We start from the raw sequence: 24,725 nt of genomic DNA on the forward strand, positions 1-24,725 counted from the left end.
TCAGAGGAGACAGGTTGTGTAACATGATCGGATCTCACTGAGAAAACCAGAGCAAATAGTGACTCAGAAAAACCTGTTGTCATAACAACTGGGGAGCGATGGAGGAGATTTCACCTTTAGAATAAAAATTAAAAAAAATCTGAATAAAAACTGAGAAATCATGGTTTAAAATCTGACCTCGATTTGAAAAAAAATAACAATTCAGCTATTGCCTGATGTCATTCGATGTGAGGATTACACAACTGGGGATTATCCAGATTATGACAAGAGAGAAATAATCCTGTTTATTATCAGAACCTCAGAGGTGAAGACACCTCGTGGAGGATCTCTGGGTTTAAACTGGGTAATTGAACGATGAGCTCTCACCTTGAGGACGAGGAGTCTTTGAAGCAGTCGCAGCTGAGAGCAGCGAGGATCCTCCAGAGCAGGTCCATGCTGCCTCCTGCTCTCATGGCACAACGCACGTTTCCTCCTGATGCATCTTATTCCAACACCGCGACACCGGAGCTGCAGCTGAATCTGTGTCAGGAGCACCAACCCACAACAAGCTGCACAACCGAGCGACCAGCACACCTCCTGCTCCCACGTCCTCACATGTGCGGATGAGCCGCCATCATCATCTTCATCACCATCACTATCTTCATCTTCATCATCATCTGCAGGCCTGTGCAGGAGGTGAACGCAGCTCTGTCTTCATGTCTCTCTCTCTGTGTGTGTGTGTGTGTGTTTGAATCTGTCGATGGTTTCTCTCCTGGTGTCTCCTCCTCCTCCTCCTCCTCCTCCTCTGCAGCTGCACACTGTCGACGCAGGGGGGCGCAGCTGAGGCGCTTTCATTTGCATCAATCAGACGCACACAAATATATATATATATATATATATATATATATATATATATATATAGTTATTTTAGTCATACATACAGTTAAAAAAATATCATATAATGATGATAATAATAATTATATATATAAACTCAAAGAAACAAACCATTGTGTTGTTTTATATTTTGATAAAAAGTAAAGTAGATAACAATATGTTTGTGAAGTTTGATGAGTGTCACATTGTGTTTTAAAGTTGTTATTTTATTTAATGTACATTAATGTGAGAATTCCTTGTTTCATGGTTATTTTTATCATCAGTAATACATGAAGTGACCACCAGGTGGTGACAAGTGCTCAAAATCCAAATCATTCATTGTTCCCTAATTTAATTCTAAGAATTATATTTCTACCATTGAAGAATTGAACCTCACGTTCAGCTGTGATGCGGATGATCATAAAGTTAATACACAAGAACATGAACTGATACTCAACGCTTCAGGAATGTAAGTGAATCATGTTGCATTGTGGATAAAACTGAGGGACACAAAGTCACTAACACATGAAGCTGTGTTTCCTTCAACAACCCTGTATCTCTAGAAATCATCCAGGGACGATTCCACACTTTAGGATTCATGTGCAGAGACATTACTCAGTCCTTCAGGACACTGGACCTCATGTCCTCCATGTCGTGGTAGTGTCCATGTCCCATGTTCCAGTGGAGAACTGGGATAAAACATTACAGTAATGTTGCTGCTGTGGTTTTGAAGAACATGTTGACGCTAATGAAACTTTAACCCTTTTAACATCCACTCATCAGCCGTCACAATCAGCCCGAGCAGGACCGAGGGTGGAGGAGCTGCCTCCTGCAGATAGCAGCTGATCAATAGATGACCCACTGAGACAAAAGCAGCTGGAGGCCTGGAGCGAGATGACGGAGCTCATTAGATCCTGATGACAATCAGACGACAGCTGGAGAGTCAGAGTGGATCTGACTGAACGGCCTGATGGAGGCACAGGGGGGGGGGGAGTCACCCACATATGTCACTGTGTGGTTTTAGATCCATCAGAGGTGAGAATATCTACATCCTGAGTACAGACGCAATTAGATGTCCAGGATGAATGAATGAGGATTTCTTTTATTTTAAACTCAGTTTTTAAGGCATTTTAAGAAAACCAACTCTTTGCTTGTTTGGATCATCACCTCCTCTATTAAAAAAACATTGTAGAACATTTCAGAAGCAGTTCAGGGAACAAACTGAAGCAGCTGGAAATGTTCCCCAGCAGCTGGTGGAGCCCTAAAAACACTTCAAATGATAAAACACTAAAAGGATAGAATGCATAAAAGATGAAAATCTAAAACTGGCATTAAAACCTAAAAATCAAAGTATAAAATGTGCCGGACAACGTGCAAAGGTTATTGAGATATATTTAAGTATATTGAGCATATTTCTAATGCATTTCTCTTGTGTATGAAATAGGCTAAATCAAATTATTCCACGGGTCCCTGTGGTATTCTCTATCTTGTAGTTGGTTCTCGGCTGATTCAGAACCTCTGGACTAAGTCACTGAAACACAAACAGATATATTTTTACACCACCCTCACAAGATGAATGGAACTTCCGCTGTAGCCCACCAGGGGCATCAGTGAGCAGTGTTTTCTCTTTCTGTCTAACGAGGCCAATTAGAGGCACGAGCGCGAGCACGTGCAGGGAGAGGCTCGTCTTACACAGTTCACTGCACCAACCCACTGGTGCAAATGGAGCCTGGGACTCTGACAGGGAGACGCGCGGAGCCCGGGTTCCACTTGTCCTGTGCGCAGTCCTGTGCGCAGTGTGACCTTCTAATGGTCAGAGTCACCAAAGTAAAGCAAGCAAACACCCCCCCCCCCCCCCCACTCCTGTTCTTCCCTCAGAGGAGTGGTGTCTGCTGAAAGAGGGATGGAGGAGGAGGAGGAGGAGGAGGAAGAGGAGGAGGGGGCGGCGTCTCCATCCCTCCATCCAGGAAGGATGGTGCGTAAGGGGGCGGAGGGGGAGGAGGGTGCAGCTCTGTGCTGCTACGTCAGTGCACATCACAGGAGCGCACAGGACCTTTTCCTCTTCCAGGACTCGGGGTGACTCCCTGCACAGGAAGGCAAAAAAAAAAAGCAAGAAGCTAATTCCGGTCACCCTGACACGAGCTGAGATCCCCTCAAGAGGTGAGTAGGAAACCAAACCATCTCTAAATGCGTAAATTTTACCTTAACATCCATTTTAAAGCGTCAATTTTCGCTGCTGGGTCCGTTTTCCAGTGTGCAAGCAGGAGCTGGAGGACGTTTCTGAACATTTCCTCGTGTTTATGGTCAAACTCGACATTTATTTACCACTAAAAAACAATTTATGGGCCTTTGCTGCGCTGCGTAATGACCCCTAAACCTGTGCCCGAAGGGAATCGAGGCACAAGTGGAGCCAGAGTGGAAAACAATATCGATTATTAATCAGAAATATCACAACCAGGCTGGATTTCTAAAGATATTCTCACTGTGGGGGGGGGGGGGGGGGGGGGGTGAAATGTGCGCTTCCCTCTTGTTCTTGCTGGGAGGTCTTGTGCGTTAGGAGCGATCACCATCATCCATCCATCCCAGTGTAGAGGATTCACTGAGGGTAGAGATAGAGGGAGGTAGGAGCCTGTGATGGTTTAATACCATTAAACACCTCATATCTCCAGTTTTCCCATCATGCATCCAGGTTTATGTGTTTGCTGATGGGTTCTGGCACCGGCGCCCTTGTCCCTCTCCAGCTCCAGCTCCGCCTTTTCCTCCCACTACACGGATCTTAATCTGCAGATGGGTCTTAACCGCACTTTTTCCACCTTTTTTATAAAATAAAATAAAAGTCTCCCTCTCTGTGTGCGGTGACATTTGATTCGTACAACACCGGGAGAAGCTGGAACGTGCGGGTGCAGCCGGCGCGTCCCGTCGTGCGTCGTGCGCCACAATGACCTTGTAGAAACCCAGCGGGGAGAATATGACGGAGGAGGAGTGATGAGCAATTTTGTGGTGTTGCTGTGCAGTGTCAGTGAGGCTGAAACCCCCTTTGTGCTGATTGTGTGATGTTGTGTTCATATATTTTTCAGCTGCAGGAAATGGATCCATGTCCAATTATGTGTTTTAGAGGCGATGCAATTTACAACTTTACATGTTTGAGGTTCCTGTGGCAGCCATCACTGCAGCTCAGTGTGTGTCTGTGTGTGTCTGTGTGTGTGTGCTGCAGGACACTGTGCCCTCCTCTCGTGACAGTGTGTGATTTATAGTGTGTGATTGTACAAGTCAAAGCCTGATGCCCTCTCAGCCTCTTAATTAGTCTCTATTAGGCTGCAACAATATGGTGACGGCTCCAGTTCAATACAATCAAATGCTTCCCATTGAGAGTGTTGATTTTTCTTCTTTGCTTTAAATTGGTGCTTGTGACCAGATCCTGAATGAGACACTCAGAAATCACCAGTTCATCCCCCAGGAGGCGGATTCTCCTGTTCTTGTGTTGGGATAATGCAGCAATCAGTTTCTACCTGTGTGTAGATTAGAAGGAGGAAAAACCCACAACCTTCCCAGAGCTTCTGAACACCACAGAGGGTTTTCAGTTTGAATCCTGGTGGAGATGATGTGACTATAGGATAGGATAAGGATGTGAATTATTTCTCGAATGTGATGATTTGATACGTTTCTTTCTCACATATAACAGAATCCTCTTTATATGTCTGGTTCTAAACTCTTGGTTCCAGTGCACACGGTTCTAAACGCATCAATCTGGGCTGCGAGGAATTAAAATGAACATTTGAACAAATTAACAAGTGATTAATTGGGAAATTAATCAAATGAGTTACTAATGAAACTAATCATTACCTGGTGTCCTCGTCTCTTTGAATCAATGATATCAGGATGTGCGTTTACATGGACGACAATATTTTCTATTATTGACTTAATATGAAGAAGATATTACTCTGATTATAATGTTTACACCAGTTGCTATAAAAGAATATTCCATTCATACTGTTTACATCTTACCGATTGTAACTCACATCAACATTACGTCCAGGTTGAGTAGTCGGTAACTGACATATGTCGATGTCTTTGTACTGAGGTTAAGATAATTACATATAATGCAACTAAGGTTAGAACAATCCACATGTCTTAATTGTTATTGTTTATTCATCGTTTATGTCACATATGGTCGAATGTCTCTGTGGCAAACCTTCGCCTCCTGTTCTCTTCCAATCTGTGCAAGCGAGTCACTTCCTGTAGCGTCACATCTCGTAGAGTTTAACTGTGATCGGCAATATTCGCCTCACGTTTTCATATTTGTGACTTAATGACCCTATTCATACAATTGTCTTAATCTGGTTGGTATCAGAATATCTGTGTCCATGTAAGCGTATCTGTGGATCATGTTTACATGCTCTATAAGGGCTGGATTTGGAAGAGAATTAACATGTGAATTTATTTATCAGGATTTTATTTTGTACCTGAGCCACCGCTCAGCACCAGACGACACAACAGACACAGACACAGTGTGATATTAAACATTTAGTAGCCTAGAGACTAAAAGTCCCAGTTAAAGGAGTGTTCACACAGCTGAACACTCAGGAGCTCCTCTTGAAAAGCAGGAGGAGCGAGGGGAGCTGCTCTGTTTGGTGTTCTCATTTTCTGCCCGTTACTCCTGCTGATTGGGCCGTGCTCCGGTCCGTCCGCAGAGAGTCGCCCCCGTCACAAGTTACAACTCGCCTCTCCCTGCAGCTGGCAGCGCCGGTAGCCGGGTACATCAGTGCAGGAGCTGAAATAGAGAAAAAGAAACACTGAGATCCACCTCAACTCATCCAGGTCGCGTCGAGATCAGCGAGTGGCACGGATGTGATCAGAGCTGGTTCATTTGTGCTGCTTCGTTTTTCTAGGAAGCTCCTTTTCTTTTATTTTGTAGCCCGTGATGCTGCAGCTGTAAGATTCCTCTCAGCTGAAGATTTACTGTGACAGAGCAAAGTGGTGGCCTTTCCCCCCCCTCTTCTCCAGATAAGGGGGGGGGGGGGGGCAGGTCGAAGCAGCCATAACTCTCCATTAACGAGTGACAGTGCATTTAGGGCACGAGACGTGTCTGACATCGTCTGCTTCTGCAAACAAACACATGTGGATAGGAGATAAAACTGCTCTTTTCTTGTCTCCTAATTAAAATACTTCTGCATATAACATCAATCAGGAATAATTAAGGTGTCATTTAAAACTTTCCTGATAATTCGTTCATTATTCTACAGAAAAGCAATCATCTGTCACTATAATGTCTGAGGAAGGTTTCTGGAAAGGACAATATGATTTGGTACATTTATAAATCAAATACAGAGCAAATGGAGTCAGTGTTGAGTTTACTTTACATTCTTTGACCTGAACCAACTCAGCTAATGATGGAGAAAAGGTCATAATTCTGTCTAATCTTTCTCTGTAGTTGTACCTTACAGGATCCAATACAATTCTACAAATATAGAGATTCAAATTTAGTTTAATTGAGTTTGACTTTGTCAGTTTTTACCACAGATTGTGTATAAAGATAAGACGACATGACATCTCTCTAAAAGTGAAGCCAAATCGTCCTGATTGAAACTTGGTGACTGGCTGCAGTACAAGTCATAAACTCCGCCTTCTCCGTGTTAGCAGATGGGACATGGGACAAATTAAAAAGTCAAAGTAAACGCTAAATAAATTCAGTTGTTATTATCACTGATGCTTGTTCAATTGTTACTTTTTCTTTGTGCTCGGCCAAACTAATTAGCTCCTTTCTCTAAAATGTGAAACCATTCCTTTAACGCGTCTTCTGACTCAGAACATCGTCTTCTGTGCAATTAGTGGCTAATTACAAAAACCTTTTAATTAGACCCTTTCTAGTAGATTGTTATGGGACCTGTAAAATAAAGCATCTCCTCTTCTCTGCTGCTCTGCTTTAAAATATAGTGTTCACTACAGATTTCACTTTACACAGTAATGAGGTGACACACACACACACACACACAAACACACACACAGACACACACACACTCCAGCAGAAACACAAAGGGAAGCAAGAGCAAAGCTTGTCGAGGCAACAATCTGATTCAGACAACCGTACAAACCCATCACACCCACAGTTCACAGGGAGAGAAGAGCTGCGGCAGCGCATCTGCAAAGTGCCGTACAATAACCAAATCTGCGTGGTGACTTTTTCCTGAAGAAGCTTTAAAATCCTTCTTTATAATCCCTGCAGCAGTGGGAAGATTTCACTCCTGGAATCACTGGTGCTTCGCAGTACTTAATTCACAATTGCACCAAAAACGTTGCTTTGACTGGATCATGTCACGACTTTCTTCTTTTTTTTCAAAAGTCCAAGTTGTTCCTTCACGTTCGTCCACAGTGGAATATCTCAACATCTCCTGGAAGGACTGGTGTCAGACATTCATGGTCTCTACATGATGAACCCCTACCAGATCTTTATTTACCACCCGCAGGTCAAATTCTTCACTGATCCAGTAACATATCTACAAGATGGATTTTAAAGTTGGTTCGGACCTTCATGCTTCCCACGTGATTTCCTCAAATGCTGCGTTCACACTTGTGTGTCGGATTCTTTTTAAATGGGGTTGACGTTGTGGTTCCGTTGCTTCGCTTTGCTTGTGTTGTTGTCCTGATTGTGCAGCAGCGCAGGTACGAGCCAATCAAATCACGTGAAGCTCCTGCCTGACATGAAGAGCTAATGAACCTGGCGTGGTGGTTATTATTATATCCTGCGCTTCTCTTTAGGATTGTGTGCACTGCTCATTGTGGCTAATTGGCACGGATGCCGGCTCAGTTGTGTGTCCTGAGTGGGGAAGCTGTGATTGGTCGTTGTTGTTATGACGACACCAGGCTTCAGGCACGCACATCATTACCAGGATGTGGATCCAAGGATGAATTGTAATAGTTTTGGTTTTCCCCTAACTTGTCATTTGGAGCCATAATTGGGTCAAAAGTTGTATTTTGTGGCAGGTCCTTGTGTTTAGTGCTAATGAGCAAATACTAGTGTGTTAATTTGTTAAACAGCAGCATGTTAGCATGTAGCTCAAGGTACCACAGTGCAGCTTCTCACTCTTTTTCAAAACAGATCAAATTACTTTCCTAAGGAACCAAGGAGGTTATGTTTACGCCCCTTACGCAGATTTCCACGAAAGTTGGAGGAAGGATCATCGATTTCCCAGGAAACGATTCATGGATCTTGAAAATGTTAAATCTGGTGTAAATGATTTTATTATCTATGCTTGAAGCTGTTGTGTCTGTGATTGTGAATTTTGTCCCATGAATTTCATTTGCTTCAGCTCAGCTGCTCAATCACACCTTCTGTGTGAAACACATTATGCAGCGACTGCAGCTCACAACACAATTAACGTTGCACTGGCTTTGAATTCTAATGACCTGAACATTAAAACACGAGACTAATGAGAGATGAGGTGGAAAAGGTTGTGCACACAGTTGTGTTGCAGTGTTTCTATCCTCCGTGCTGCAGGTTCTCTCAGCTGCCCTCAGCCTGACTCCTCTTCAGTCCATTTTGCAGCGAGCAAAGCCAAAATGGATGCAGAGAGCTGACGTCACTGTGTTTGACATGGTGTTGCTAGCCGCCCTGGTGCCACCAGGGTGACGGTGCACGCTGCGAGCCCCGAGCAGGGGAACAATGACGCGACTCGTGCTCGGCTGCAGATTCTCCCGAAGGGGACTCGTGCACGTGCAGCCGGGACGGAGCTGTGACCCAGTGAGTCTATCAGCCAATCGTCAAACCCTCCTCTCAGGCTGCTCATGTACTTGGCCTGTATGGGCCTCCAGCCATGAAGGAACATGCTGCAGCAGAATAAAACTGTCACTCCTCGTACGGCTGTGTGCAGATGTCACACTGTGGTTGGCGCAGGCGAGCAGGAAGTGGACGGACGCTCTCTGCGAGGGTTTTTTTTATCACGCCAATACATCACTGCTGAGGGGCCGAGTCGACTGTGCCACCTCCGTCCTTGTAGCCGGAAAACAAGACATGAATAGTTGATGAATCCTTTACACACAACCTCAGTAAGGAGTCACCCTGAAGCTCAGGCCAGAGTAGCTGATGGAAAAATGATGGATGATGATGATGAGGATGGTTAAAATTCAGAGTTACAGAAAAAGGCTTTGTTCAGGGCAGGATGGAGAGTTAGAGCCAGTGTGTGATAAACGTGTGTCTGTACATGAAATAGTACAAAATGTTCCACCTCCCTCAGCTTAGTGGGCCTTTCAGTGACTTCACCAGTGAGGGGGGGCGTTTCTAAACCAGCTCCTCCAGAGAGTTTCTCTTATTTTGATAGAAGATGATATTGATTTAATATTTGATGCCTCAGACGAGCAGAGAGCTTGAGTCAGTGAAAATCATCCCAACAAGAAAACGCATGAGACATCATCAAGTTATAACCTTGGAACATGAATGCTACATCAAATCAATCCATCCAACAGTTAAAGTCACACAACCTCATGATGGTGGAAGAGTAAAAAGTCAGAAGACCAGCAGGGTCAGAGGGATTCATCCTCTTGGGACCATGAATATCTACATGTCTTCAATCCATCCAGTGGTTGTTGAGATATTTCACAGTTGGGACATTGGCACCAGGCATTTAAAACACTATCAACAATAAGATTGAATTAACGAGCCACATATATAGTACGTTAAATCGACGTCTCTGTTTCAACAGCTTGTTTCCTGTTGCTCAGCAGTTTGTTCGTCCTCCTACATCAGTTAATGTTTTATATAAAGACAATGAGCCGCCTCGTCTCCCTCTGCTGCTGCATCCTAAACGAACATACGGCTGAATGTAATCTCCCTCTGTGGTCTGACTCCATCATGGCAGCGGACGGCGTGCGTTATTATGAGCGTGGGTGTTTGTTGACTGAGTCTTGTGGGGACGTCGTCAAACAGAGCGGGCGCGTGGGCCGTGCTGACCCGACCCAGGATGCAACGCTCCTGTTCCACCCATGAGAGCAGAAAAACTCTCCGACTGAGGCTGAGCAGGAAAACAACCAGATTTTTATTAATGTCTGTGGACTTCAGTGTTTTATGTGCTTCTTGTTGGGTTGTGAGGGGAAACAGATAAACAGGAATCTCTCCTGTTGGTTTCCTGTGGCGACTGTGAAGAGAAAAATGACTGTAGAACAAATAAAAACACATAAAACTGAACTAAAAGCCACTTGTGAGACAGTTTTGCTGTTAAGTGACAAGAAGGTTACGTTTTCTTCAGGGTTTGTTTGTTAGTTTGCAGGATTACTACGAAACTGGGTGGAAGGATGTGGAATAGATGATATTATGGTATAAATTTCTTCGCTGTCTTCAACATTGTGAGATGAAGGAACATGCTGCGACATTTTCGTTGATTTCTCTGAGAAGCTGGAAATAGAGTCGTGCAATTTGCTGCAGATCCAAATAAAAGTCCAGTTCTAGAGAGTTTTAATGTGGTTTCATAAGGGAACTGTTTACGCTCTCTGAGTTCTAGTTTCATCTACGTTTCTTTCAGGGATGGGACATGACACAAGGAAGAACCAGTTAAACCATTACAGCGGATCTGGATGAACGGGCAGGAATCTTTTTGCCACTTTCTTTAACGTGGTGTGATCGTGCCTTATCCTTGTCGGAGATATAATGCAGCTGAATTACTTTTTCTTTAGTTGAACTCCTGACCAAGACCTCATCTCTCACCATGACGATAGCGGTGCTTTGTGTTGCTAAGAGACTATAAGGATGCTCCACAATCTCACATCGACAGTGAGTCTCAAAAAACCTCCCGCTCTCACAAAGTTAACATAAAAACATACTTAATATTTAAAGATAGTGAATATTAGATCAATGTTGATGCCGATTGTGTTTTGTTTCAGTTTTTTTCTGTGTCAAAATGGATTTGTTGTGTTTCGGGAATTAATTCATCATATTTTATTTCCCTGTTTTCTCTACACGTCTTCTTTTCGTGATCAGTCTCAGGATTGTGCCGAGACTCAGAGACATATCAGATCTGTCAGAGGAGGAGATGCGTGCGTCACTGCGAGCAATCAAAGATGTCAAGTGAAATTAATTCAGCGCTGCATGACATTAGCAGCCATCTGCAGCTTGGAGGATCCACGAGTGACCTCATCATTCCCACTTCACACACACACACACACACGCGATTCATTACACTGTAATCTCACCCTTCTCACACACGTGCATCTCTTTTTCTATTCTTTGATTCTCTGGGGCACACGTTCACGTTCATTCTCACCAAACGCTCTCCGACACCCTAACATCTCGCTAACTGCAGCGTCTGTGCTGTCAACTGAGCATCGGGATTTAATTGAGCATGTAAACGAAAGTGGAGAAAAGACCAGAGCGCCGACACAAAAATCTCCATCACAGACACAGTTTGACTCCATCGTGGCAGCAGACGGTGTGTGTTTTATCATCAGCGTGGGTGTTTGTTGACTGAGTCTTGTGGGGACATCGTCAAACAGAGCGTGGGCGCGTGGGCCGTGCCGACCCGACCCAGGATGCAACGCTCCTGTTACACCCACAGCGCAGAAAAACTCTCCAACTGAGATCTTTATTTTGATAATTTGGGGGATTTCTGCATATATTTATATTAAATACAAATTAAAGAAACATTCTTATAGATGTCAATCAATGCCCGTATAAATTCTCCAAACTAAATCCAAAATTCTCCCGTCTCAGCTTCTCCAGTGTGAATATCTGCTGGTTTCATTGTGCTTCTATGTTTATTAACCTGATTATATTTATCTACAAACAGATGAACCCATCACCTTGATTCTGCAAAACTTTAACAGACCATTTGTTTTCCTCCTATTCTAGTATATAATCATTTGTTTCGTAATGGGAGAGTGATAATGAATGCATGAGGTTGTGTTAGCGTGTTGTATATACGAGCGGTTGTGTGAATGTGTGGTGGTGATGAAAGCTGAGGTTATATCTGGAGACAGGAGTGACTCATCCTGACGGCAAACGCCGGGCTGCTAATTGGATGCATCTTCAAATGAATGTGTTTAACTCTGTTTGATCCTGCTTTTATTTCTACAAACTGCTCCGCTCACCGGCGCCGCTCCAGCTGTGGTCCAACCTGCGAGTGCACAGCACGAACTTCACCTGAGAAACATCTGTCCCGGTGCCACACCGAGAGACAGATCTGTGTCACCAGTAGAAAACGTCCTGAATGATGGAGCTCTTCTGTAAATACATGAGCTCAGAGTCAGAATGTCGCCTTCTCGAACAGTAGTTCTGCACTTGTTGGTTTAGATTATATATTATATTTCACTGTCCCATCTTCCCTACATGAGTGTAATGTTGGTACAGTGGTTAGCCTCACTGGTAGAAGGTTCTGGGCTTGAACCTGAACCTTTCTCTGTGGAGTTTGCATCTTCTCACCATGCGTTTTCTCTGCGTACTCCGGCTTCTTCTCAAATACACCAAAGTCTGTTTAGAATTCTTCACATTTTAAACGTTTCCTTGCAGAATAGTGTAGTAATCTAAATCTTGATGTTTCTCATAATAAAGTTGTTTTAGTGCCGACACAAAGTTATTTTGGTGTTAGAGAACGCTACAGTACAGTTATGGACATATGACACACTGGAATTTTATTTGAGGGATTTATTGTTTGGAAACAGATTGTTTGGATGAAGGAAAAACATTTTCCTTAGTTTTGTTGGTTCATCTGTTGCATCTCAGCTGATCGTCCATCTCAAACGATCTTTGGTCTTTAAGATGCTGAGACGACATCTTGGTGGAAAGATGTCCTCACACAAAGTGACCAAACCAAAGTGGACATACGATTTTCCCTCCTGTGTCATGTGACGGCATCAGATAATAAACATATGACGTTTTGCCCTGGTTGTGTTTTGGGAGGAGAGGAGATATTAACTGTGTGTAGCTCCTGCTGTCAGGAGAACAAATGGAGCTGTGGGTGTGCTGGGATTTCATCAAAGCCAGTTTATTCAGAGAGTGGTTTCGGGCGACCGTCACAGTCGTGTGTAAGAACTGTTCGCCGGTTTCTTCCTCCTCATCCATCATCGCTTCGCCAGTATCCGACTCGTCCTTTTCGCTGCCAAAAAACTGTCCACTGCTAAACGGTTCTTGTATTTTCCACTAAATGAAATGTCCCGCTGCTATTATCGAGGCCTGAGGTGGAAGAGGAAACGTAGTTTAAACATCTCAGTTTAGCAGATGCTCTTAACGTTTTCATGGTGCAGTAAAGATAAATGCTGACGGCCCTCAGCCCGAGTTATGAGCAGAGGTTAATATTCTCCGGGGTTGAAAGAGCCGTCTTGTCCGAGTCCGACTAATGTGGTTATGACTCTGTTAGTGGCAGCTGGAAACCTGCACTGCTCCTCTGTGAGGAGGATCCCTGAGATGTGGACAGACTCTTCATCAAATTCACAAGAGTCAGAACATATAGAAGATTAATGAGCTTCCAACTTACACAACAACCAGTGATAGAGCCGTACTTTATCATTATTTGCAACTTTTACCTCAGTATTAATATACAATATTTATTATATTATACATACACGACTAATGACTCCCTCAAACTTTGCTAGACTTATCATTTTTGTCATTATTTGTTCATCTTTTCTTGTAATTAACGAAACAAGAACGACACAGGAAGTTGCTGTTTTCTAATAACTCAACAATGCATGGATGGGTTCTCGACAAACTTGGTGTGAATATTACCTGGGAGGGTATCTCCACATGATTAACATCTGGAGCTGATTGGTCATTGGGGGGGGTCATGGAAACATGGTGCTCTTATACAGCAGCCAAGGTCTGTGTGAACGCACACAGAGAAAGTGGTATCTACGTAGTCTATGCCAAATTGTACCTGTCTACAGAGGAACGTAAAAAGCTTCGTGGATGTTTTAATGGGCCACCAATGTGGGCTGGACTTCTCCCAGTGCTGCGACGTGTGGCCAATCATCTACCCTCCTACTTTGTTTAGTCTCTGTCTTCTTTGTCGCTTCATCTGTTCGGTTCCCTGACGTTTCCTCACAGTGCTACTTGTTCCCTCATGTTTCCTCTTCATGGTCTCGTTTTTGAGTTTTGCCTGTTTGCTACCATTGTTTCCACCACACTGTGTAGTCTGCAATTTGGATCTTGTTAAATTCAAAATCGGCTATGAGAAAAATCAAAGCAATTTTCTGTAAATCTGTGTGAATCTTCGGTAGCGTGAACTTGAGGCAGCTCCAAGATATTGTCATTCATTTTGTTCCCACACGTTTTCACCAGCTCTCTTTTGTTAGCATGCTTTTAGCCCGCCACACTGTGTGTTGCATTAGTGTGTGAGTGTGTGTTTTATCTTCCCATCCCTCTGGCGTCTTCTCTGCTCACCAGAAGAAAATGGGATTACATAATTCAGTCTTTTCATCAGCAGCAAACAACCCACCACCACCACCACCACACCCCCCCCCCCCCCCCCCCCCCACCCCCCGTCGACTATTAATTTATTATCACTTCACACTTCATTACAGACGCCAGAGCGGTTTGGAAAAAGACAATCTGAACAATCTGAGCTCATCTGTTTTCTCATTACTCTACAGAAGCATCCGGTCTTCATAGGACCAGTTGCATTTAAAGACATTGTTCATATAACATGAATTTATGAGAATCAGTGGTCTTGGTGATATTTGGCTGCACAGTATCCCTGCATACAACCCACAGCCGCTCCCCTCTCAGTATCTGCGGGTTGTGAAAGGCCAATCGGACGGCGATGGGCTGCTGCATTGCTTTCAGATTGGCTTCAAGAGTCTCCCGGTATAAAGGTCGCGACCATGGTGACGAATGAGCATCGACCAATCGTCGGGCTCCACAGAGAGGGAAGGAGAATTGATTGGGTCACTGTGCAGCGATGGATGTTGACGATGTGTTAGTGTCAGAGAGAGGAAGACGGAGCAGGTGGCGGAGGTGGAGCTGCAGCCTGACGGGACAAAATGACCTGAAACGAGAAACCACAGACTCCAAGTCCAGGAAACAGATCGCTGAGCGAAACTGAAGTGAGCAGCTCGAAGGACGAGATCCTGATGACAAAGCACCAAATGTCTTTCACAACATTCGCTCGTGAAGTCGCCTGTGATGGCGTGAAGCTGTGGAAACAAAAGAGCTGCACAACTATGGTTTTTATAACATGACCACAAAATAAGGGATAATGGATTGGATAAGTGAAGATAACCAAATAATGTCAGATTTACAATAGTAGGAACGATGCAGCCTCACTTGGGCCTGAATCATTTGAATCCAAATCTAATCCAAAGCCTGAGGGACGTTTGTGAGGCTGAAAATTTAAACTCTCGTAAATAGCATATAACAAGTTTATAGCAGTCACTTTGGACAGAGCTGCTAGAAATTCACTGAGGCTCTAATCACCAATGAAGACAAGAAATTGATTTAGCCTCAGCTGCTTGTTGCTGTGATTCAGTTTTTGACCCCCACATATTAAATGTTTAACTTGTCATATACTTTGATTTGCGACTAAATACCTTAACATTTATAACGTAAGCATGTTAGCATTATAAAGTTGAGAATGTTATATATGTGGCTCTAACCACTGGTGCACTCTTAGAATCTTCTTTCTCTTTGCATGTGCGTTTTGTTTTTTCCTCTGCCTCCCCCCCACAGTCTCTACTCATTCTCATTCTCGTTAGCTTCTGTATTTATCGTATCGTGTTTCACTGATCAGCTGAGACCCACCAGCAAAATGTTCTCCGTTCTTCTTGGGTCTTAGTTTCATCTTCCTTTCAGCGAACACGCTCTTAGAAAGTCAGATGTCCCGGCGGGGGGGACCTTTGGGTCGTGTGATGTTGGCTTGGCAGTAAAGTGTGTGTCTGCCCGACGGCCCCGAGGCGACTCAGGAAGCTTTCAAAGATCCCTCTCCTCCCCCCTCCCCCACTAGCTGCTATCACTTCCTCCTCTCTACCTGTGACTCCGGCCGTTTCCCTGCTGTAATCAAATCACTGTGCACTTTCGCGAGCAGGTTTAAAAACATTTTAACGAACAGGAACAACGACAGTAAAAGTGTCAACAAGGTTACTTTGGCGGTTATCCAGTGTAATTTAACACCGCCTCTCCATCGTGACCAATATTAATTACATGGCTCATTGATCTATTGATTGGTGCACAGTCAGGACAGTCTGATCACTTCCTCGACGTCCAGACAGCAGTAAACACAGAGTACATGTTGACATTACCATGTTAAACACGTTCAGTAAAGATTGAGTGGTTTGTCTCATGCGTTATATTTTAAACGGAAACAAGATTCGTCTGGGCAGCTTTTCTCCTTGAAAGGGATTTAATGAATCCTCCCTGAGCCACACTGAAGAAACTTAAAACACCAGTGGAATATAAAACAAGCAGAGAAGGAAACTGGGAAAAAGAAACGGAAGAAAATGAATGGAAAGGGGATGAAGAGCTGTAGTTTTTAATTGAACCAGTGGTTTGCAGTCGTGGCTCAACAACCTTTTGAGGGCGTTTACACAAAATGTCAAACACATCTGTCAGTCATCATGTTTAAAGTATTTTCTCATTGGAAAATAAACAGTATTTGATAGTCCAAAAAATATATATAAACATTCATATATATTATTCCAATAGACTATAAATAAAGATGGACTTGTCAGTATTCTGCAGTGTATTCAGTCAGTGGGGGGGTTGTGTGCTGCCGGCTCCTTCAGAATGAACATGTTCTCTCTCTCTCTTCCCTGCTGAGCTGCCGCTGCTCTCTTTACACAGACTGTGGGAAGCTCCTAGAATACTTGGCTACAGCTGCAGCCCCAGAGATTTGTTTTCCAGGGGCACATCGTCTCTGCTTGGTCTCCTGAGCACATGCACGCTGGAGGTGTGTTGTGGTTGCAGACAAGGAGTAAACAATGGTTCCTGGTGGAGAGCCTGTAGAAGTTAGGGCTTCAGAATGGGGAGAATGGTTCCGTCTGCTTGTAAACCAGTCACAGTTCAAGTCTGAAATGGTTATGTCACAGCATCGAGTGCATCTGTGCATCACTGCAGCTACAGGAGAAGTTTAATGAGCAGAGGTTCAGTTCTTCTTTAAGGATTAAAGATAAGAATCTGTTCAGTATTAAGAAAAAGCAAAAGACTAAGATTTGACAATTTCTTCTTTATAACTTTTAGTCATGTGGCAACCAGTCAGATGTATCAACCCGTGGATTGTGGTATATTGGGTCAATACCAAAATGCATCTGTAGCAACAAATATTGAAAACTATTATTCACCACAAGTTGGTTTTAAATGTTCACTGAGTTAAACAATTCATATACCCTGGATGAATTAATGAGCTTCAGTGGTGCTGGATCGCAGATTGGATTACCTTTGCATGAAGTCATGCTAGCTGTTTCCCTCTGTTTCCAGTCATTATGCTAAGCTAAGCTAACTGTCTCCTGCTTATCTATCAAACAGAAACAAGAGTGTTTTCCTTTTCTCTTAGAAAGAAAAACAAACACGAGTATTTCCCAAAATGCCAGAATGTTCCTTAGAGGTGCTTTTTGGGAGTAAACTGCATTTTTCATCTGCAGGTGATTTGTAGTTAGTCAACAACTGATAGCGTGTGAGACGCTCACAGAAACACATGACGTTCCCCCTGCTGAGTTTGTTTTTCCCACTTGTTGTCCTCGCAGCCTTTTCCTCGGCGCAGCGTGTTCCCGTCACAGGCAGCATCACAGTGACGGAGGCGTCAGAGAAAAGAGCAGGTTTCCCGCTGATGGATTCATGATGGCCTCTTTTTGTTCGGATCGAGCCTTTTCTCCTCTCTTCTCCACTTGATGAGGATAATGAACAGACCGAAGGGATGAAGGAAATGTAGTGAGGACATTAGGAATAGTGGTGGTGGAGATGCATGAGAAAGAATGACACAGGAAGGGATTTAAAACATGCCTGTAGATCTTTAGATATAGATAAACACAGATCTATAGATCAATAAGTATAATACGAGAACAATGGCAGGATCTTTTAAAAGAACGGAAATGATTAATTTCATACTCTCCCAAAATTACAATTATATTACTGTATAGATAACTATAAAGTATGATCTGACTTCATAATGAATATCAGAGTTAACAGATTGTAATCTTCAGTCTAACCTTATCAGTGTCTCTACCTTTCATATACACTGACCTACATCCCTCCACATCGCAGCCCAGCTTGTTAATTACACGTTCCCATGTCGCAGCATGGTCCATTATATGTCGGCTCTGCGGTGCGCTGCTGTAAATGCCACACTGTGACTTGTGCTGAGGAGCGAGATGTGAAGTGACTGTTCTTCAGTCGGTATAGGCCACAGCGCTCCTGCACTCAGACGTGCGCTCCTTAAAGCTGCCGTGTCCTTTTTTTCTTTACAGCCGTTAGTGCTGAGCCAGATAATGTCAACGCCACGGGAATGTCAGCGGTCCTTCGTGTTTCAGTTTGAAGTGGTTTTGGTTTAGATTGTTTGAACAAGTGCTCACGATGGAAGCTTCCTCTTCACGTGCATTAAAGTGCGGAGACGACTCACACAAGGGCTTTAATGGAAAACACAAAAGCAAAAGCCGCAACACAACCGCAAAAGCCATAACACAATGGCAAAAGAAACAGTACAACTGCAAAAGTCACACAACGGTAACATAACCACAATGGAAGTAAGTGACAACGTATGATGAGAATGAAATGGTCAGAGTTACTTTCTGTGGTGAAGTGAGCCGTTCTTTGTGGCTTTAAAAAAAGGTCTTTTGCAGTTGTGTTGTCACTTTTGCATTTGTGTTATACCCGTTAAAGTGTTTGTGTGAGACGTCTCGGCCTCAGTATTAAAGTGTCGGTGTTTTGAATCGTTCTAACTCAAACTCTCTCCTCTGCTCCTCCTCAGGGTCCAACAGTGCAGTGGAGCAGGGAGCTGTCCGCGGTGCTGAATTCACCAGCTCACAGAAATCCCCCTCACACACTCATGTGCTTTGGCCGCTCCTGATACTTCTGATTCAGCAGCAACTGACCGCCACCGCAACACACCCAAGATGGACGACGACGGGCGCTATAGAGATAACCGCTCAGACTTCCTCCGCGGCGCCAAGGACATTGCCAAGGTGGCCAAGAAGCAGGTAGGCAAGAAGGTGGGGCGCGGCGTGGACAAAATGGGCGACGAGTACACTAAGCGCTCCTATAAGCGCTTCGAGGAGGAAGACGATGACGACTACGCCGGCGTGGCAGGCAACGACGGTGGATATTACCGCAACGACAGCCGGGCCAATGACGAGGAAGGCCACAGTGACTCCACTGAAGGACACGATGAGGATGACGAGATCTACGAAGGCGAGTACCAGGGCATCCCGAGGGCCGAGTCGGGCAAGGCCGGCAGCTTGGACGGGCCGACGGTCGCCCAGGCGCAGCAGTTCAAGGATCTGTCGGCGTACGAGAGCGAGCGGAGGAAAGACCAGGAGGAGCTGGCTGAGCAGTACGAGACCATCCTGCAGGAGTGCGGCCACGGGAGGTTCCAGTGGACGCTCTACTTTGTCCTGGGGCTGGCTCTGATGGCAGATGGCGTGGAGATCTTCGTGGTCGGCTTCGTGCTGCCCAGCGCTCAGGTAGACATGTGTCTATCTGAGCCGAACAAGGGCATGCTGGGTAAGATCTCCAGACATTACTCCCTTGCATCCAGCTACAACAAACAATACCATTAAAAACGTGTATAAAACAATTGGAGGATTACACACATGAGGTTTCACGAGACAGTTCCTTTACTATCTGAGCAACTATTGTCTTTCCTCTCCACTCATCCGCTGCCTTCTGTGCGTTCTCTCTGTTTATTTTCATCCCAGTGGCTCCAATGGGCTTTTATTGCTCCCTTTGCATTTTATCTCTGTCTCATTTCGGCCGTTACCTTCACAGCTTATTCAGCAGTAATTGCTTTTCCTCAGCCTAGTTGGCAGAGGAACTACAGCTATTTAAGATTCAACTGCCCGTGCAGCCACTGAGCAGCAGCAGCGTTTTAAATCAAACCAACTCCAGCCAATCCAAACACAACGTTCTCCGATTCAGTTCAGCTGTTTGCTCGCTGGACTGTTTGTGTGTCTGTGTGTGTGAAGGGGATTGTGAGTTCTTTCAACATGTTGGAGCAAGGGGCAGATGATAGGGTTTAATTTATGTAAAGAACGTTCATATAAGCAAACATGTCAGGAGCTACGCAGGGAAACTCTTCTACACAGAGATACACAGAGAGGTTGTTTGTGTTTTTCCAGTGGATAAAATGTTGTGTGCCGTCACACTGAGATATTCCATTAAGAGTACGTTGGAGTTTCCAGTTGAAAATAGACATCAAGCATTGATGTGAATCGTTTCCCAGCATGCAAAGCTCGTACCCATTCTCTGCGGGTTGCTGAAAGCTGTTTTGGAAAATGTAGCAGATGCCGCGTATCTCACTATCTGACTGAATGTCTTTTTGTGAAATCCACACAACCTAAAAACAGGTTGATTAAAAACTGATCTCCAAATACTATAATTTAAATATATAAGCTGCTTTCAGACACGCGACGGACACAAAACATTAAACTACACGTGTCATGCATGCAGAAGATGCTAAACTGCCACTGAATCCACATTATTAAGAAGAAAACAGTGAATCAGGTATAAAGCTCTGTTTAGCTTAATTTTGATATTAGTGACACAAACTTCACAATATCTCAGAATTTACTCAAATTATATAATTATTAGTAGTAATTATTATACAGGTGGTGCAATAGGAAGAGCAGAACGTCTTATGTCGGTTCGGCCGACACAGGATGTGGCTGCTGAGTTGAGACCCAGCTTGGGTTTCTGCTGCTGCCACATGGATTGCATGTGGTGCTGTGGGAAGGGAAAAGGACAGAGGGGAGAAAAGCAATTTTGTTTTTCATCAATATTTCATGAGGTCGAAATAAACTGGTCACTGCAGCTGCCAGATAAATGTATAAATGCTTGGAACAAGAACTACAATATTTCCCTCTGGGATCCCAAGTAGCAGAAGTAAAAAGTGTTGAAGATACTTTAAGTAAAGTACAAGTACCTCAGAAGCCCCCCCCCTCTCTGACTGGGTTTGTGTCATGCCAGGGGGGAGCCAGTAGGGAGACACGACCAGCCTCGGATCCCTCCCCTCTCCCTGTTACGCAACACGCCTGACTCATGCTAGAGAGCCTCTTTTGCTCATGCCTCTCTGCATCCCATGGTTCCTAGTGTCCTCTTCCCCACCCCACCCCCACACTCAGCCTTCTCCTCTCTACACGGTCAGAACAGAGCTTCCTCCTGCTTCGCGTGTGTCGGCCACTTCAACTTGACGCATTGTGGCAGGATCATGAAGTGTGTGTGTGTGTATGTGTGTGTGTGTGTGTGTGTGTGTGTGTGTGTGTGTGTGTTTTGTATGCATGATATTCTGACATATTCTGCTCATATTCAGGTTCATTATTTCAATTTGTTTCTTCACTTGAAAATGTTTACATGCTCTAATGTTCAGAAAACACATCAAACTCCTCAGAATGTCCGTTGCTGCAGCTCCTCTTTCAGCCAAGTCTACTCTGATTGGTCAGCCACTCCTCTCTGTTGTGGTTGGTCCACCGCTTCCAGCTCGTGCAGGAAATGTCGGCCTCTGCTTTTGATTTTCCTGGTTTCATTACGGGAAGTAACAGACAAGCAGCTTTAGACATGTATCAGATGGACCCCTGACAAGGTGTTTCAGGAGCGTCAGTGTTTTCTTTGGGGGAGAGGAGCTACTGTTACTGTGGTATTTGGGCTTTTTAACTTGACCGGTCTTGTATATACAAAAAAAAACTATGTAACACACTAGAGGAAATGGAAGAAAGCATTATATATCTCCTTTAAATGCAGAGCGTAGATTTCATCGTCCAGAAACACAAGCATCTCAAACAAGTAGATGAAACATACAGCACATAAACCAGAGTGAAACCAGTGCTGTCATTTTAAATGACAGCACTGACGCTTGTGGTGCAGTGTTTTTGCACAATAACCTCCAGCAGAAGCTTTGAGGCAGCAGAGCAGCACAGACGGGTTGTCGTTGATTCGCCCTTGATGAAGATGAAACGGGTTTGTCACAAGCAGCAGCTTCACAGGAAGTGGATTTCTGTAGGAAAGGTGCTGGATAATCAAGTAGCTTGAATGTCAAGGAGATTAGATTTAGTATATTTCCAGCCCTGCTTCAGTTAAATATACTGTTTTCCTGAGGACTTTGAAACAACACGACCTCTAATTATCATGGCTACGTGACCTTTAACCTGTATTTCCTTTTTTTTTTGAGAAGCTAGTGCACGATTCCTCCCCAAGGCTGTCGGGAACCTTTCCCTATCATGATGCCTCTTTGGCCTTTTAATGAACATAACATCAAGCGCTGAGATCAAGGATGAAGGGAGACAGAAGGGTGAGCAGAGAACGGGAGGCCCGACTCCCGAGGGAGACGCTGGCAGACAACACAGGCTGCAGCCGGTTTGATTCAACTACCTATTTTTAGCAAAGGAAGTTGTTACACATCATTCTAACTCAACCAGAGTGTTAATGTTCAGCTAACATCTGGAAATGAATCAGCCAATGAGCTGCAGTGAACGATGAATCCCTGTTATATTGTTAAATGTATAATAATAATACACGTAAGGTAACGTAAGGTTTTATTCATCGTATATAGAATAATCGAGATCCATTACGATAGTCGATAGTGGAAGGAAAGAACAGCAGCTAACGGGCTAACTGTGTTTTTCCTTGATCATATGTTGTTTGGTCCGGAGGTGTTAGCCGAGATTGACAAAGCCGCTGGTGAAGCAGATATGACGAAATTAAAAGGCGACCAAAATAAAACATCCTGTTACCTTGAATAAAACTGGGGATATATCTCTGGTTAGGAAAAGTATTGGAAACATCTTGGTCAACAAAATATTTAAAATGGGTTAAGTCTATTTTAGACATTTTAGTGAAGCATTGTTGGATAGATATTTCATGGATAGATTTTCTTTCTTACTCCTTTAAAATTAGCACAAACAGTCGGCTTTAATGTGAAGGAGGATGATCCTCTGATGGTTCGGTTCATGTGGATGCAGGTAACATTTCAAACAAGCAGCTCAATTCACGAGTTATTTCCACCACTCAGAGCTGTGTTATTGTGCTAAAGGTCGTCTATTGGCTGTGGAGACTTTAAAAACAATTATCGTTCATCTGTCTTGCTGTGAGTGGACGGCGCTCTAAGTAGTGAGCAGTGGGAAGTGTGTGTGTGTGTGTGTGGTCTGAATTCAGCTGATGAGAAACTGCGCTCTCCTCCAGTGCTGACGAGCCTCGGCCCCCGGCTCAGAAAGCCCAGTGCACTCTGGCAGAAAGGGGAAAAACTGGCTATTAATAGTGGCCCCTGCCCTGCCCCCTCCCACACACACACACACACACACACACACACACACACACACACACACACACACACACACACACACACACAATACAGTGACACATACTTTCTCTCTCTGTGTCCAACCACACATGCACCACACACATACACTACCCTGGAGCCTTTGGGAGTTCTGTCATGGCGCAGACTGGCCACCGTCCACCAATCCCCTTCCTCCTCTTTCCTTTTTTTGCTCTCTCTCTCTCTCTCTCTCTCTCTCTCTCTCTCTCTCTCTCTCCCCCCCTCCATTTTCTCTCCAGAGAGACGAGATGCCCAGCTGTCAGCAGACTCCTGCTTCTCCTCTCTGTCTTTCCTTAAACCCGTCGTCCTGCTAGTCTGTCATTTATACATCTCATATTTAGTTTGTCAGCACTGTCGTCTCACAGCAAGAAGGTTGATGGTTTGAAACCTGGATGGATATGAGTTATTAAAGAATGGAAAAAACACAGGACCTGATTATGATGATGCAAAATTCAAGATTTTATTCAGTGTAAGTCAGCGTAAATAAATATGAAACAAAAGATCTTGAAGCTGATAAAACAACTCGTATTAATCTTTAGAAAAACATTGGAATAACATTAACATTGAGCAAAGCCCAATAGGAAAACGATTTAACTGTATAAAATGTATAATGTGAGTTTCTGCCAGAAAATATCCAGATAAATAAATCATGAGGAAACAACTGGCAGATTAACATGTCTAGTTTTATAAAATTAGCAGAATCATTGTCTGCAGAATGTGTGTCACCCTCAGACCTTGTAATGGCCTCGGAGTCTCCACGCTGCTGATTTCATCACAATGTGAATGTGAGATGTGACATGAACTAGTTTGAAGCTGGTTTTCAGGCTGTGGCAGTGGAGGTAACCTTCCTTGAATGTCAAATGGGATTTGCCTGTGGAAGTAAATTATACCTGGCTAGTCGAGCGAGAAGAACCGGACATGAGTGTATCTTCACCACAACATCGACATGCTGCCTTTTCAAGACAGTTTTTACTCCTTTTCTCTCTTTCCCCTAATATGAAGTGTATGTTTTAATAATAATAATAATAATAAAAACGCACTGAAATCTGATTAGATCACAATCCGAGGTGACTGACATGCTCTGGCCCATATATCCACGAGTTCCTGCTGTGGCTTGAAATGATGAGAGCAGCGAGAGTGAACCTAAAAATTGCTGTGGGCCGTAAAAGTTTAAACTTTACCTCTGGTTCAGACTGAGCCGATACAGACGTGTTACAGAACCTTTACGCTGGATCGATGGGCACGTTGTGGTCTCAGTTGGGTCCATTATGTAAGACAGCTTTACACGTCTCTGTCAATGTCAGAAAACTGCTTCAGCTTTAAATGTGAAGAGACGCCTTCTTTGTGACAAATCCTGGTCACTGAGCTCGTCTGTCCACGGAGAAGCTGCTGCATTGCGGCGTCAGGCTATTGAACCCAGTTATCATCTCTGCCTCATTGTTA

At 44.1% G+C, this 24,725-nt stretch overlaps 1 protein-coding gene across 1 annotated transcript in view; it reads left to right on the plus strand.

Annotated features, from left to right (window-relative positions):
- The first annotated feature begins 2,823 nt into the window (after window positions 1–2,823).
- Window positions 2,824–24,725, plus strand: part of sv2a (synaptic vesicle glycoprotein 2A) — a 36,770-nt gene continuing 14,868 nt past the window's right edge. The window contains exons 1-2 of the mRNA XM_034610046.1: window positions 2,824–3,012; window positions 18,726–19,477. Of these exons, the coding sequence (XP_034465937.1) occupies window positions 18,871–19,477 (607 nt within the window). The 5' untranslated portion in view covers window positions 2,824–3,012; window positions 18,726–18,870. The remainder of the gene's footprint in view (window positions 3,013–18,725; window positions 19,478–24,725) is intronic.

Source organism: Hippoglossus hippoglossus, chromosome 16 (assembly GCF_009819705.1).
Source record: "Hippoglossus hippoglossus isolate fHipHip1 chromosome 16, fHipHip1.pri, whole genome shotgun sequence".
Classification (NCBI taxonomy): Eukaryota; Metazoa; Chordata; class Actinopteri; order Pleuronectiformes; family Pleuronectidae; genus Hippoglossus; species Hippoglossus hippoglossus.